The sequence below is a fragment of the Zonotrichia albicollis genome, chromosome 5, assembly GCF_047830755.1.
Source record: "Zonotrichia albicollis isolate bZonAlb1 chromosome 5, bZonAlb1.hap1, whole genome shotgun sequence".
NCBI classification, from domain to species: domain Eukaryota; kingdom Metazoa; phylum Chordata; class Aves; order Passeriformes; family Passerellidae; genus Zonotrichia; species Zonotrichia albicollis.
The window spans coordinates 30113391-30131057 of record NC_133823.1 but is presented as its reverse complement, the minus strand read 5'-3'; the positions used below and the strand labels follow the sequence as shown (position 1 = coordinate 30131057).

The window sequence follows — 17667 nt, the reverse complement described above, 5'->3', positions numbered from 1 at the left end:
AAAAGATATAGACTTGTTTTTAACTGCACTTGAAAGGCAGCAGAATAGTCTAAAATTTTGAGTTAAATTATTTAGACTTGAAATATGTGGAAATTCAGTTGGACTTGGGATAAGGAATATGTATCTTTGTATCATGTTAGTAAGATTTTATTTTTTGTTTTCTAGCTGCCTTTTTCACAAACCAGTTTTACATACATTTTCTAAGAATATAGCTCTCACTGTGGGCTGAGAACAGGACATGGAAGACAGCTTTGTAGTCTACCAGCAGTAAGCATATGTGACAACTTATTGACTTCACTAATTGTGTTTTACCCATGGAACCATTAAGTAGTTCCATAAACTGGTTCTTTGTTTGGTTGGCCAAGTCTGTAGAAGTCTTTTTCTGCCAAAGCAGTAATTTCTGTGTGTGTGTGTGTGTATATTAATGTTTGTATTATAATATTTTAGTGTGATAAGTCAAAAGTAGGGTTATATTTTTTTTCTCAATCAATTGCCTTTTCATTAAATTATTGCAGTCCTGTTGGATTTGTAGACTAAATATTTATAGCTAAATTGCTAGTGTTTTAAACAGAGCAGCAATATTAGCAGTGACTGAACTGGAAGAAACTTGTTTTTGATAAATGTGTGTGGTGGGTTATGTCCCACAATTTACCTGTGTGTGTAGCCATTCAAGCTCTTCAAGTACCTTTGTTGCATTACTAAAGAAAACTGTTTCGAAGTGCATTTTGTTCTTGTAGTCAGGGTTGACTACTTTCCTAATTGCATGCTATTCTTCAGAATGTGCTCATCTACCTGCAAATCATGCAATGCCAGAACTGTGTTTTAAATTTCTGAGTAGGTTTGATAATATATGTGTGTTAATAATATCTACATAAATACTTTTAGGAACAAATAAAATATGGGGGCAGTGTGGCTAGTCTTGGAAATTTACCAGAAATTGTATTGTAACTATTCTTAGACATCACTTTGGGTTGGTTTTGCAATTTCTCTCAAGGCAGATAAAGACTAGCTTCACCTAAAGCCTATAGCATGAAAATCCATTAATATTTTGGAATTGCAACTATTACTATCTAGATGGAGTTGAAATAGTCCAGTAATTATAATTTTAACTGTTCACATAAAGGGCTTTTCAGTAAGAGAGCAGATTTCAGATAGTTTACACAAATATCTAGGTTATTGTTCTGGAGGAAAAAAAAAAAAACAAGCACTAAACCAGTGGCCCAAACCATCATCCTAACCTGTTTCCAGTGTGCTTTTAAAAATTAAATGGATCATAAGAAGCATATTAAAATACAAATTATATTAAAATGTACATATAGGTTAAGCATATTCTGTCTTGACAGAAGATATTTTTAATTGATTTATTTTTTTACCAGAAACATAGATTAACCATCTGATTAGTTTCTGTAATTACAACATAAAATAGAACATAAAATAGAAGAGTTCCTTTTTTAACTCAAGAAACATAAACATTTAATGGGGAATTATAAATAAATAATTGTCTTTTTTATGTATAATTTCTGAGGCTTCCAAGCTTGTAACTTAATATTATATTAGGTTATCAAGACCTTTGTGAATGAGTAAAAATTGTAGTTATTATTAAATATTTTATAGAATCTATTTAGATTTATTTTGGGTTTATAAATATTCTTTATTTTTGCAGAGATCATATTTTCTTTCCAAATATAATTTTTTATCTAAGAAGAAATAATTTTTCTGCATAGTAACAAATTACTATGAATACAAAAAAATCAACCTGTGTTCTAAAATTTCAGCCCTAATGTTTTTAGACCCAGAGCTGTTAGATTTTACATGGGCATGGAAAAGATGCCCTGCGGAGAAGGGCCTGGGGGTCCTGGTGGACACCCAGCTGTCCATGAGCCAGCAGGGCCCTTGTGGCCAAGAGGCCAACGGTGTCCTGGGGTGCATTGGGAAGAACATTCCAGCTGCCCCTCTGCTCAGCTCTGGTGAGGGCACATCTGGAGTGCTGTGTGCAGCTCTGGGCTCCTCAGGACAGAAGAGAAGTGGAGCTCCTGGAGCACGTCTGGTGGAGGGAAACCAGGATGACTGAGAGATTGGAGTATCTCTTATGAGGACAGGCTGAGGGAGCTGGGCCTGTTCAGCCTCAAGATGAGACAACAGAGAGGGGACCTCATCAATGTCTGTCAGTACCTGAAGGGAGGGTCTTAGAGGATGTTTCCAGGCTCTGCTCAGTGGTGCAGAGCAATAGAACAAGAGGCAATGGGCAGAAACTGATGCGCAGGAAGCTCCACCTGCACATGAGGAACAACTTCTTTACTTTGTGGGTGTGTACACCCTGGAGTAGGTTGCCCAGAGAGGGTGTGGAGTCTCCCTCACTGGAGATAATCAGGAACTGTCTGGACACAATCCTGTGCCATGTGCTCCGTGATGACCCAGCTTGATCAGGGAGGTTGGGCCAGGTGTGACCACTGTGGTCCCTTCCAACCTTTCCTATTCTGTGACCCTATGAAGCAAATTTGTTGTTCCCTTGGTCTAGTGTTCCCAAGCACATGACTTTTGGAATAAGCAATGTTCACCTGTAAAAAGGAAAGTGTTTACTTTCTTTTAACAGTAAACACAATGTTCCTAATTTAATGCAGGAGTAACCTCTTGTCCACAGGAAGAGGCTGAATTTGCTTTTTTTGTAATTTACATGAGTTGTACCTAAGCAAAATCCTTCAGCCATCTGCCACTAGTCAATAAATCCTTTTTTAATTTCCATTAATTCTTGTTAGAAAGATTGAAGAAATCCACCCATCTGTTTGATAGAAACATTATATCCACAGGGAAAGCACATTGAGTATTTTATCATTGTTTGCTTTGGGGTGGGGGAAGATTATCTAGAGCAACTGCAGTAATGTGTAGGAATGTTCAGTGTGCAGTTCTTAGATAAACCTTGCATATTAATTCATTGAGTAAATGAGGAATGAAATATTCTGATAGTCAAGAATTCAGTGCCAGTACAAGAGTGCAAGGACTCATTTGCTTTTAACATAGTTAATCCTACTGTAGTGAGTAAATGAACTCACTTAAGTCAGAAACCATCAAGGAAAATTGAGTGGTAGAGAAATAGAAATGGGTAATGGAAAGAGGTAAGTGATCATATTCTGTGAATTTGCCTTTAGAATATAAGTTCTTCTGTACTGATAGCATTTATATTTGCTGAGCATGACATTTTTAGCATTGAACAAATACTAATCTAAATAAATTGGATCTGATTTTCATGTCAGATGGCAAAAGGACAATAACAGAAACCACATCTGTTTACAGAGCTACTCTCTGGCAGCCCATTTTTGTTGCTGACCAAATACCTCTGTTCTGACAAAATATTTTTCTTCATATCTGACAATATCTAATGCACACCAATAAATAGTTATATGACATATGTCTGGTGAAATTCTTCTTAGAGGACTACCTTTGACAAAAAAAAAAAGTCCCCATCAGTATTGTGTGATGAGGAATAGCTTTGAAGGAAAATATTTACTATAGATTGTGTTCCAGAAGGTCATAACATGGCAGCATGCCTTGATGATGAGATAAAAGAACACTCAAATAACTGGCTAAATATATATCCACTTGTGAATCCTAAACTGGGAAAATTTTATGCTGAGAAGAGTTTCTGAGTGTTCCTCAAGTCTTTTGCTGAGATATGCAACATAAAATTACTTTATGCTCAGATTTGAGTTCAGAATCCTATATCTGAATCTGACCCTTTGCAAGGAGATTGGTTGGCAAAGTGACAGTTGTAGCAGTGGTTGTGTTTTGTTCAGCATGAATTGCATTATATACTTATTTTTAATGTATATGTTGAAATGGTATATTTCAGAAATGTTTGTTACTGGTATGTGCTTTAGCTTCAGTAGTATCTATTGAGGGTGTTCCGTGCTCATGCACGACTAAAGAAGTTGGTGTGTCTGCTCACATCCTTAATTTAGTATTTCTGTCCTGATGTAAAATATTAATTTAAAAAAAAAAAAGTTTAGCGATTGTAATTTTTTTTTAATCAGACCTACTTATAAAAATATTTTTCCTTATCATGATGATTTTCTTTTTACATGTCTGGTCTCTTTTTCCCGTGGGGGAAAATGGAATGATAAATTTGGTAACCTGCTTGTGACCTTCACAGGTCAGGAATTGCTTGGTCTGCTGTTCATAACAAACCTGGAATGTGTGGACTTAGGAATTTATTCTGCTAAGGCTTTTTTAATCTTCCTTTTTCTTAGTGCCTTAGAGCTGTCTAATGGTAACCTAGAATATTATACCCAATTAAGGTATAGGCTGGTTTCTCAGTTTATAGCCGGAATGTCTGCTCTCAGCACCTGAACTGCACCTGAGCTTGTGCTTTGTAATTAAGAGGCTTCCCCTGTGAAAGCCATGGGTGTTGATGTGAGCCAGCAAATGGGTACATTTGAAAGCCTGTAGAGCCAGAGATGTCAGTGTCGTGCCATGACTGTGCCCCACTGCCTGCTAAGGAACGTGACTTGGTGAGGCTGTCTCACTTTTTTGCAGTATGTTTTTAGGCCTTTCACACTGAAATCTTTTCCGTGAAGAATGCTTCAAATTCTTGTTGCCCTCTGGCTCCTGCTCAGGATCTGAGGCTGAGCCTGCGAAGATGCCTCAGGGATACCTCTGAAGCCTGGGCACTCAGTCAGGCTTAGGAAGGCTGCCCCCACCTTCTTTGAGGTCAGATCTGCTTTATTTTTAGGCGTGCAGCTGAGAATACAGTGTAATTCACTTTACTGACACACACTAATTTACTGAACATGAGAATTAAGGAAAAATGCTCTCTTCTTAATGAGATAATTTTTGTTACTTAGAATAATTTGAAGTTTGGGTATACACCTCCTGTCTCTTGGGATACATAGTATATCCAAATAGAAAACGTTCTTCAAGGGGGTTGAAAAAATTTATTTAGATTATTCTTAGACTTGAAAGGCCCTTCCACAAGAAACCTCTGTGCATTTACATAAAAAATTAAGCAGCGAATTTGGTGTAGGGGATAGGTTCATATTTAATAACAAATTCCACCTTCATTAGTGTGTCTTCTCAAATTAGTTACTTTTCTCAGAATGACTTGTGAAAATATAAGTTCTTGTGATGCTTGTGATACTATGAAGCTGTCTATGTATTGGGTATTTCATTTCAAATGCAGTCCCCAAATTCCTGACCGTTTGTCTTGGTGGATTTTTGAAGAATAACCAATGTTTTTAAACCTATTACAAGTCAGGAAGGATGAAGCTGCTTTGAAGTTTTGCAACATACTTCAGCTGACCTACAAATATAACTAGATAATCCCTTTCTGGGAGATAGTTATTGTGGTTTCTTGCAGTTTCTGTTTACTCACACAGCTGTGTATCCCCTGCTGAATTAGCTATCATTAACAGCTTTTAACAAAGGTTGTTATTCCCAGGTGGGACTCAAAGTAATTTTAATTGGTCAGGGCATTTCTGGAAGTCACTTAAGTTTTGAATTGAAAAATAGTGGCAGTTCCTTAGAGTTTTAAAGAATCAGTAATTTAACAAAAAGGGAGCTGTTAAAGAACTGCATGTCATGTGCCCTTGCTTTCCAGCCTTTTCCTATTTATTCTAGGGTTATGTTATGAGTAGTATATGCACAAGGCGCCATGTTGCAATTTACATGCTGGTACATTTTCCAATTTATTACAAGGCTGAAAATATTTCTCAATCCTAAGCATTTGCAAAAGGTAAATGCACAGGTTCTTTGCATCTCAGACAATTCTGGTTACTGGTAATTTAATTTGGTTAATATTTACTGTCTGTTTGAGACTTCAAAAATATATTTCTATATGTGTGGGAGGATCTTGACTACCTCTTCTTACAACAGAATGGAGAAGTTGGAAGGCAAGATAAGGTTATTCATTTAAAAGATGATAATCTGTATCTAAATGCTGTTCATTTTATTTCCTGCCAATACATATAATGTATTAATTATTTCTGAGAAATATGGAGGTGAGAATATTTGGATTCATGTTTTCCCTTAAAGCAAAACAGAATCCAGAAAGAGCCCGCTATTAACCCAGATCCAAAGACAGCTATATTTACAATTCTAGAAAAGCAGGACAGCAAATGTACGAATGACTTTTAGCATCTCAGTATTTATCCAGTTTAAGGGTATTTTTTAATTTCTAAGAGACAATTTTATGTCCATTCTCACCACTTCCTCTTTATTATATAGGGAATGTAGAAAAAGAAGAGAAATAAAGATTGAGTTTCATTTTCAAGGTTATTTGCAGAGTAAGTCTTTTTGGAAAGCCTTAATCTGGCTGTCTTCTTTTTGCTTTTTCAGTGCTACTGGAATGTCTTGTAAACATAGTTAATCTTACTAGTTAATTCCACTCTTTTCTCAGAACAGGAATAATAATAGTAGTAGTATTAGCACTAGTAGTAATAATAATAGCAGCAGCAATAACATTCTTTGCCTCTATTACATGAATGTAGTGGTACCCATTGGTTGTAAAAGATAGAATTCAGTTTCCAAGTCAGATGGCAGACTAAATTTGGGTTACTTTCACTGGTAGGAAGCTCTGAAAACTACCAAACTTGAAAATAATCTCAGAATTAGGATAATATGAAGCTCTTTTTCACCTTTTTTCCCCCCCTCTTCTTTCCTTTTCAGTTAAGGTCTAGAGGTGAATTTAGGTTGAACCTGCATAAATTTACAAATCCTTAAAATAAGGTTTTCATCCATTAACATGTGTGGTACATATCACAGTACAATCTTCTTTCCAGTGTAATGCCTTTTTTAAAGACTTCAGTCTTTAAATCAGTTTTATATTCCTATGGATATAGGAACTAAAGGACTTCAAGACTAATAGTAATTAATACACGCTTTTCTATTTCTAGACAAGGATTTTTGAACATTTGTGTTGTGTGTCTTATTAGTTACAATGAGAAAAGTCTGGTGCTAGTATGTGGAATTCAGTCAGGCTGAATCACTAGAGATATTGTCACCACTTTTCATTGCATATAAAATATGTTTTACACAGTATGCATTTTCCATGAATTTCTTGTACATTGTTTTTCAACTAGAACAAGTGGAATATAGTTTATAAAAGTATAAAAGTATATATTCTATAAAAGTAGAATATAGTTTGAAAAAATCCACTAAGTAATCTGATAGTAGTAGTACAATTGTATTTGTGCATTTTCTGTCATGTATGGAAAGGGAATATCTTTTTTCAAAATAATTATTTCTTTACCATGGTGTTGTTCAATATAAGAAAATAAAATTGAGTGAGTTTTATCTAAATCAAATCTATGCCTGCTACTTCAAGCAACCAACTAAGATGAAATTTATAGATCAAGTTTGTTTCTAGAGCTTTTTAAATGAGTTTGTGGATTTAATTTCTATTTAGTACAAAAATAAGAGCTGAGGATACTTGTTTATAGCTCCAATTATTTCTATACAACAGCTAGTACTTTATTATAGTGTTCCCGCTGTGTTCCTGTTTTTCTGAAACAACAAAAATATAACAGCAGCTAAACTTCTTCTGCAATGGTATCTTAAACAGTATTATGCAGATACGATTTTCCCATTCTTAACAGGGTAATTTACACCTTTACAACATTCAATGGTTTAAACAACTCATCTTTTATCTTATTTGCATTTGAACCAGGCTGTTGCTTTATTATCATTAGAACACATAAGTATACATATTTATATACACACTCTGTTTCTGACATAATTTCCTAATGTATTTTCTCTGGAACTGTAATAGCAATATTATGTGTCAGGGGGTTACTTTTCATTGGCATTTAATGTTTAATGTATCTATTCTTATATGTTAACCTGTTTGACATTTGCACCTGTTGTTTAGCAATCTGAAAATTGAAACAAAAGTTCAATTTGTGTGTGAAGTTTGAAAATTAGTTTTCCATTATGTTTAGGAAGAATCTGAATGTAATGATTTCTTTAATAGCTTGGAGGAAAACTTGGCCCTTTTCACTGGTTTTCTTTCACAGTTAAGGGTCTTTATAGTATGCAGATGTTACTTTAATTCAGTCCCTGAAAGATTCTCTGCTGTTGGCATTTGCTCTCATGGCTCCTTCTCCATAAACCAGCTGAACCTGTATGCCTTCAATACTGTGCAGAAACTTTACAAAATTTGTGTTGATGAAGAGCGTTTTAGCATGGTGTGAGATGAGAATCCCCCTAAAGAGAAATACCCCAAAAGACAGCCTATAATCTTCTTTTTCATTCAGAATTTGTTTTTAGAGACTGGAAGTCTATTTACATCAAAGTCCAAGTTTGAAAGGAGGAAAACAGAAACAGCAGATGTGGAAATAACACTTCTACAAATAGGCAAGAATTGTATCCCTTTTGCAGGTTGCATATTTTGAAATCTTACACTAACTGTCTTCATTTATCTTTAAACAGGAGACATATAGAATGAAAACTGTCAGTTTACATCATCTATTGTGAGGGGATAGATGTACCCAGTTGCTCTGTGGCACATGCTAGTTGACAGGTTGAAAGTCCATATTTTAAAGTGTTGGATGTTATTTTATGATAGCTGACATGTTTCCATACATAAACCAGACCACCTATTTCAGAGATTTTATATAAAATTTATATAAAAATAATCCTGTATCAAAACACGTATTTTTAGGAATTCAGGAGTATTCAATTCAAATATTGATCTATTTTCTCTAGGTAGCCTATTCTGTGACTGTGAAAGAAAAGAATGAACAAAACACTTTTTAAGGATGACTGGTCAAACTTTGTGCATAATCTGAGAACTTTGCAAGGTTCATACTGCATCTCTAAATACAAGTCTGGTTATGTAGGCCTGGCTTTTGTCTTTCTCTGCATTGATTTACACCACTCTAACTTCAAGTAGGAGTCTGAGTAGAAATTCAGACACAAGTGTGTGTGATGCCAAGTTATTGTTAATTTTTGGTTCCATATATATACACACACAAATAAAACTGAGCCTCCTTTTCTTATAACAAAAGACTGAATGTAACAACTTCTGCTATTTGCAGCAAAACCCAACCGTGCTAAAGGTGAAATAAAGGAAAAAGTCGGCATAGGTGACGGTGGACAAGAAATAGAAATGGAGCAACAGAACTGTCTTCTTTTTCTTTCATCCCCCAAAATTTTAGTACCTTTTTAGTTTGGCTTAGGCCGCTCTTCATTCCTTACCTTCATAACATATTAATACTCCACGTTTCTGGGAAGCTTTTGAGAAAAGGAAGATTATTATTATTTCATCTGTTTCAGTAGCTTTCTGTTTCTCTGTTTGTGTTTAATAAGAGAGAGCCCTCTGATACATGCTTCCCAAGAAGCAGAAGTAGAATTCTGCATAGATTTTTCTGGTGAGGCTTACATTCCACAAGTGTTTTCTTGCTGGATGTGGAATGCTTTTTTTTTTTTTTTAATGTAGGCCTATAGCATTTTACAACTTTCATAGCATCGCTTAAGATACTTCAAGTCAAAAATTGTTTAAGCCCTGTGGGAGGAAGCTAACAGCAGCAATGGTTGCATTAACTCTACTAGAGGGGAAAATAAAATGCTGCATTAAACTTCTGTCTCAACCTTCATTTTTAATAATGCCTTCCTTTGGGACATAGTTATTTTCTCTTTTTCTTTCTCAAATTTCTTTTAAGGAGGACAAGGAAGCCGAGATTATCTTGTTAATGTTATGCATTAATGTTTACTGATGAAACAGAAGGTTAATTTTTTAAAAAGTGTATGAAACAAAATAGAAAACCTGATCTAAAAGCTTGAGCTGGATACAAGAAAAAAAACAAAACCCTTCAGTTGTAAAATGCACTCATTTTCATCTCTTCTTTACCGTGGTATAATAGCTCAAAGTAAGAATGAAAGACATGAGAAGTGCTGAGAAGTGCTATCACTGTATGAAATCAGTGTGGATTTGAGTTGTTTCACCACAGGGTCAATCCTGTGGAAGAGTCCTGTATTTTCCAGTTTTAGACTAGCACTGCTAACAGTGTTTATGGTGCTAACATGCAGTCCATACAATCCCAACATTCACTGTTTCCTCAGCTGTGGAAAATGATGATGTTTTGCTCATTACTGCCAACCTGCTAGAGCTTTCAAATGCCAGCTTGAAGGTGAAAGTTTATATGACCTATTTCCTTCCATCCAGAGATCTGTGATATAAGAACTACTCTGCATTAACAACCGGAAGAATAACACAGATCACTACCCCAAAAGCTGATTTCAGTACTTTTTGTAACTGATTTTCAGTTACTTTTTTGGTCAGTCTTAATGCAAATTTATTACAGCTTCTGCTGTCTCTTAAGCTAAATGGCATTTCTCTAAGGAAGATCTGAGTAGTATATCTGAACTATTGATTGTTTAGGCAGTGAAAAGCTGATTATATGTATCCCCAGATAAGTGTGGACACCAGACTTGTGCCAATATGTGGTATTAAGGGATATTATTACTTTTGTCTTGTAAATTTTAGTTTTGAAGAGTTGCAGTGGTTCAGGACATTTTAACTGGGGGTATCTGAGGAAAGGGCAACATTATTCCTTATTTACAAAGTACAGCTAAGGCTTTGAAAATCTAAATTAATTTCTGTTTTATATACCAGCTATAGTAATTAATTAGAAGTATTTTTCAAGGACAATAACAGATATAACTTTAAACTTTTGTATTTGTGTGCCTGTTTCTCTATAATTGCATGCTTTGTTTATGTGGGAGCTATTTTTATATGTATATTCTGTAACAATAGAGAGCACTGTTGAACATTAAAAAAATTTGTAGCTATTTAAATCTATTTGCACAACAGAATTGAGTAATTGAAGTCCCTAACACCTAAGTATCTTGACTTTGGCAGTAATGCTGAATTTAGATTTAGATAATTGTATATGTTCATTAGAAAGTTTGGATGGATGCTGCACAATAAGACTGAAAGCAGCACATCTGCTGTGTGTAAATTACCCAGCCCCCCAGTCCTCCCAAAAAAACCCAAAAACCCAGAAGCCAAACACAGATTCAAAATATTCAAAATGTCTTTTTTTTTTTCTTCTTTCTTTTTTTTACTACGTCTGAATGCGTAAATCTGAGCAGCTGTTGGGCCAAAATTTGTAGGCCTGAAATCTCCTGGGTTTTTTTAAATAGTAGAAAATTCTCAAATTCTCACACTTTATTTAAAACGTAGCTTCAACAAGGAAAAGCTTTGATGTTAATCCCTCTTTATTTGCTTTGAGTGTAAAGTTTTCCTCTCCACCTGCTTCAAACTCTGGGCCATAGGTCAAAATTTAGTTCTGTTGCATGGGTGAGATTGTTTCTCTTCTAAGTCCAGAGCTTCAATGAGACCAAAGAATAAGGGTCAAAACTTTTGACCTCTAGATTTGGAAGATATGAATTTTATATTGAAAAATAAGATATTGTGAAATGATATCTGACTTGAAGTTTCTTTCAGATAAACCTAAGCAATTTCGGTGTCTACAGTGTCTATTTATTTGTTAGGCCTACAAGTAAGAGTACAACTTCCATGCTTCAACTATAGACAGAAGTTGAGAAATAGCTGAATGAATGAAGACCTTCAAGTTTCCCCTTATGTTATGTTTGAAATTTATTGATATCAGATATGTCCATGTGAATGTGCATATGAATGTGTGTGTGCATATCTGTATAATTTTCTGTATGTATGTGTATGTATATATATATATATATGTATATATATTATCTTGGATTAATTTCTCATGTTTGCTCCAAGCAATATAATTTGTGATTTTGCAGTGAATTGTTTTGGTTAATTAGATTATTCTGAATATGTGCAGAATGTAGAAGGTTAGAAGTTGTTGCTTATCAGGTCTATTCCATTACCTACAATCTGATTTATGCATATATCTGTTTTGGATTATTTAAAACTGCTCATATGAGATATGCTTCACTGAAAACTGGTTGCCATGTCTGAAAAATCCAAAGTTATTTTAGTTTTAAAACAATAATGTGGAAACTGTTTGTGCTAAATAGATATAGATAGAAAATCTATCAATAGATAGAGATAAAACTCTGTGCAAATTACAGATAGCTCAGAATCGAGTAGTATCTTAGCAGCTGATGTCTTTTGTAGGGATAAATATGCTGTGAATATTAGCTTTCTGACACAGGGGTTGTTCCTGCTAAATGGAGTGGCTCAGGCAAAGAAAAGCTAGTGTTAACCATGAATGTGGTGAAAGGACTGAGAAATCAAATGGTTTGCTTTATTGTGTTTTTTAAATGTGTGCATTCTTTTCTTCTTTGTGTATATTCATGTTTTTCCAAAAACTACAAAATACAACAATCTGATATCTGACTTTGGATGTAAGGAGTGTTCCCTAAATTATTAACTTAGCTGATTCTTTATTATTTTTCTGTAGGTGATAAGAATGTGTATGTTCTTTTCCCACATTTTCAAAAAGAATTAGTTAATTTTGTGATAATTTTTCTCTTACAAATTAAGCATAACTAATTGTCCAACAGAACTTTTTTTTCTGTTTTAGGCAGATACCAGCATTCAATACTGTCTAGAAGGACAGTAGCACTCAAAATCTAACTTTAAGCTGTTTCCTAGGTAACAAGGATACAGCTATAAAACTGTTGCCCTGAATGGATGGAAACAGCAAATATTTCAATTTTTCTACTATTTTTGAGTTTGAATGAATTAAACCCTAAGAATATCACTATTTCAGAAAGAGCAAAATATGGAACTGGAGACCTGCACTTAGATTCCATTGTGTTTGTCCTGTCACTTTTAGGTTTCTGCACATCTTCTATGATTACATAGAGAATGGCTTAAAACTTGTGAAATAAATCATGGTAGAGGGTTTTTTTTTTACTGAGGGTTTTTTTACTGAGGGTTTTTTGTTTGTTTTGGGGTTGGTTTTTTGGAGAAAAACTCTTGTGTAGTAGAACTGGTCCTTTCCATGAATGAAATGAACAGGAAAGCAAATATTGTGTTTCCCTTTTCTATTATTACTTTCTGGGATTTTTTTTTCAGAAAATAACTATTTATTTTTGTAGGAATTCTTGTTCAAAAATGAAAGAAAAAGGTACTAAAAAATTGGAATTAAGTCAGTAAATTATGTACATGTCAGTTACCCTTTCATGTATGTAGCTAATTATATAGAATTTAGTAGGCCTTTTTGGAAGTAATATAATGTAGTGTATTCCCAGTAGTTTGTCTTTCTCAATTTTGTTAAGCATAAATTAATTTTCCTCACTACAAAGATTGACATACTAATCCCCATTTACCATTCATGTGTCATTGAGACAACTATTTCGCAACTAATGCTTACTAAATTAGAACATAAATAAAGCAACTGAATTTTTCTCTCTGCTGCTACTCCAGCCTGGGGGAGGTCTCTTGTAAACAGAGCCTCATTCCTGTAATTTAAACATCAGCCTCACACTTCCTCAAATATTGCAGTAAAAGGCAATCAAGACAATGAGAAGCAATTTGTTAATGAAATTGTGGCCTGTGTTCACTAGGAGTCTCTCATTGTTTCCTGGTGATTCCTTTATCTGTCAGTAATATCCATCCATCGTGCTTGTCCTTAAATATTAGATGTTGGTGTAAAGACTACTTTCAATTATGTATAAAATTGAAAAGTTTTTAATGTAGTATAGCTGTGGAGACCTGGTTTACCTCAACTTTAGTTAGCTAAGATCATAAACTGGCAGCTCATCTTTCACTGGTTTCAAGTGAACTGATAAAATTTATAGTAATATTTAGAAAGTGGGTGTTAGATCAAAACATACATAATATAGTATTTCTAACAGATTACTTCACTGAATTTGTGAATGAAATTTTTTCTGCAGGAAGTACCCAAACTTGTGGCATTAGCAGTCTCTCAGATTATTTTTTATTAGAGAGCATTTATGTTTTTTATTTAAAAATAATACAAATAATTTTCTCCTCTGGTAAAATGTATAAATAGTTTATAAACATGCAATATTTAAGTGCTCTTTTAGGACTATTTTTCTAGCTACAGAAGTTTGTGCTGTGCAAAGAGAAATAGAAGTGTCATGGAAAAGATATTTTCTGAATTCACTCTCTGAACAGGTGTTGTGACAGAATGCATTAGTTCATTTTTCCTTAAGTTTTAGATGTAAAGGTAATGTTTAAAGTACACTAAAATGTCTTTCCTGGACTGTGATCAAACTTCTTTTACAACTTCTTTCCATAAACTCTATTTGGAGTTAAAAGTAAAAAATGCAACTAATTACTGCAATGTTTTTCATGATCATGTGATGCATACATTTAATTGTTTTTCCTCTAAATTTGCATGACTTGTAAAATTACTCATGGAAATATTTGTGCAATTTGCGCATAAGTTGTCCAGAATTTATGATTAAATAATCTTCAGTATTCAAATGAACATTGGCATTATTATTGCCTTTGTTGAGATGAAAACCTCTTTTCAATTCTTGGCCAATCATTAAAGGGACAGACATGGTTCTGTGCTTGAAGGAAGAAAACTGATCAATGTGAGTTTCTCTTTTAAACTCAGACATGAAGCAAGTTGTCAATGCTCCTGTGACAAATCCATGACTTAACAGGTGTTATTTAAGAAAACTAACTCTTTTACTATGTTCTGTATCTGTAAAGAATAGCTATTCTCAGTTTTAAACTTGCAGAATGAGGCTGATCTTTTTAGGGGCTAAAATCTGAATGTGGCAGCTAGCTCTGATAGCCGTACACTAACTAACAAATAGGATTTGTCTTGTCTTCCCTGCCATCCCTGCATCCCTGCCATGAGTGTGGGCAAAATGGTGTTTGTCATCACCTGCAGCCAGACTGTCTTTTCAAAGGCACCACAACCAGAAAAGTTTTCTAGGGGAGACAAAGATGGTACTTGTTTTCTGGCCCAGTCTCTTGGAGTTCACCCAAATGAATTAGAGTATGTTCAAGTTAAGTGCTCTTTTCCCTCCCCACCACCTGGAGCCTGCATCCCTTCAGATGGCAAGGTTTGCTCACTGCAGCTTCAGAATGCCAGAGGAATAAACATGTTTCCCTACCGAGTATTTCTGCATTAGACCCCTGAAAAGCAGTCATGCAGAACTCAACTCTTACAAATTGTATGGCCTCAATCTTCATGCCCCTGGCAGATGAGGACAAATATGCAAATACTATGCATAGCTTAGGCTGTCAGCTAAATACAACTTGGGTCTGTCTATTTCTGTTACTTAGATAGTTATATAGCAGTTGGTGGCTTTTAGAAAAACCAAAACAAAAAAGGCTAGAGTGGTTTTGATTCCAAAAGCCATTTTTTCTTCCATGATTTAATATCTATCATAAACCCTTCTCTTCTAGATCTGAGTCTTTCTAAGATAGTGAGAAGCATTTAGGAACTTTTTCCCTCTCTGCCTTTTGTAATGTCTGTGGACATGTTCACAATATCACCATAACAATGCACATGCCATTAAATAAACCAAAATAATTAATTCCAGTCCCATACATATAAATTAAATAATTCTTAAAAGATCCACTTACAAAAAAACTGCCTCCGCAGTTTCCATGAGGTAAATAGTAGTTTCTCATAAATCCATGTAACTTCAGAATAGTGACTAAAAAGAAGATTACAAAATTTCTTTCTTTGCTAATCAGTCTATTGCTCTAGTCTTGAGTCACTGCTTAAAGTTAAATATTGGCTAACTGCGAATATACATCTACAACAAATAGATGGTGTTAGGCTGGTGCACATTTGCATGTCTCATCTTATAAAAAGCCCTTTCAAAATCCTAAGATTATCTTAATAAAAACCACCAAAAAACTCTTTGAAACTGTTTCTCTATCCAGTTTAAAATATGCAGCAACTGACATAAGAAAACACCAGGCATACATTATTTTATGGTTTGCTTCAAAATAAGTACTGACTGTAATCATTGTATGTAGGACATTTCTGTAACATTTTCCACTTTATAGAGGACTTGATAATGAAAGGAGTAAATCAGATCTTGTCAAAGATATCCTTTCCCTTCCTTTTGCAATCCCACCTTTTCGTGTTCAAATAAGCTTGCTATGTTCAATAAATGAAAAGGTAAAGATAGCGTATGAGCACTCAAGAGTAATTTCTTCTTTCTGAAGTCACTTATTATTATGAAATATATAGCATATATTTTTCTGTCATATTTGCAGGGGTTTTTGCATACATTTATATGAAAAGCTTTACTAGAGGTAAAACTTTAATAAATCTTCAGGTACACATTTAAAGAATGATAAATTAAAAAAAGTGCAGGCTTTGAAACTGATTAAAGTTTCCTTAGTTTCTATTAAAAAAAAAAAAACACTTTGTCTAAGAAAATATCTAAAACTGCAATACTTTGTTTTTGTTTTAATTTGAAGTCCAGACAAATAAATGTTATGGTTCAAACTACTACAGAATTAGTTTCTCATCTCTTAAAAGAACCCTGTTTGTAGTGCTATATGCTTTTTCATGTTTCAGGTTTGGTTTTTTTACCTTTAAACTTTTAATAGGAAATCAAGTTCCAAATAATCTTGTTTTGTGTATTTTCTTTTTAGGGGATAAATGCAAACCTACTGAATACACTGAAGTGAAAAATATGTTACTGGATCTACAAAACCAGAGATACATTGCACAATCAAAAGATAGATCTGTTGGTGAGAAAATGGCATTAAAGAAACTTCTTACAGATCAAATGTTCAGTTATTTTGATGCAAATAACAATGGACTTGTGGATACTAACGAGTTATCTCAGGTAAGGTTTATTTTTGTTTCTATTAGCACAGTGACAATTCAGATGTCTTTTTCAGGATATGTACAGAGGGAATATAATTTAGAAAATGTGATTCTCTGAGATGAAAAACTTAATTTGAGAAATTTTGAATGGCTAAATTATTCAGAAATTCTGTCGTGATTATTTAGAAATTTGAATATAATGCTTTGAATTATACTGCAGTGTGTTAGAGCACTGTAGGCTGCTGTGACCATGAGTTGTTTTATTATTGTAGCACACTATCATCAAGTGTATAGATGTACTGTAGAAGTTGAAAACAATTAAAATAATGAGATAAATCACTTCTGTAATACTAAAGAAGTGTTACTGCTTTATCTTAGGTGCGGCTAGAGAAGTGCAGAAGAAGTCTTGCAAAGAGAGTTCATGGTGGTCTCTAAACAGAAAATTTTAACTAATAACAGATCTAAACCAGTAATTGCTTTTGTGGTAGGCATAACAGCACTAGCCTTAATCTACTTGAAAGGATTGATTCTCTTAAAGAGTGTTGACTGAGCAAATGTACCTTGATTACTAGAAACCCAATCATGGCTAAACTGTATTCATGAGTCTAATACTAGGCAGCTGATTAAAATTTTTAAAAATAGCATTTTTTAGATGTGAGTGTTGAACATTATCCTGTTCATGGATATGGCAGTGTTGCATGGCAGTGTTATGAAATATGCTGGAGTTATCATTTCCATACAGCTAACTTTGAAAATTTTAGTTGCAATTCCAAGGACCAGAGGGTGATTGCAAATATAGGTATCGTGTCAACTACTAGTACACTATTTCAAAAGATTGATTTAAAAATATTTTTCTGTACTTTTCCAATATTGATTTTTCCTGCAGCTCTTAGAGTCTTTCAGAACTTCAACTTTTAAGGGACTTTGATGCCTGTATGTATCTTATAAATAATAATATATCTAT

The 17667-nt window shown here is 34.2% G+C and overlaps 1 protein-coding gene across 5 annotated transcripts in view; it reads left to right on the top strand.

Moving 5' to 3' along the window:
* FSTL5 (follistatin like 5) overlaps positions 1–17667 on the top strand; it is a 270409-nt gene that overhangs the window by 126680 nt on the left and 126062 nt on the right. For all 5 annotated transcript variants that reach the window (XM_074541193.1, XM_074541192.1, XM_005486310.4 and 2 more), the window contains exon 5: positions 16526–16722. In XM_074541193.1, coding sequence (XP_074397294.1) covers positions 16526–16722 — 197 coding nt within the window. The remainder of the gene's footprint in view (positions 1–16525; positions 16723–17667) is intronic.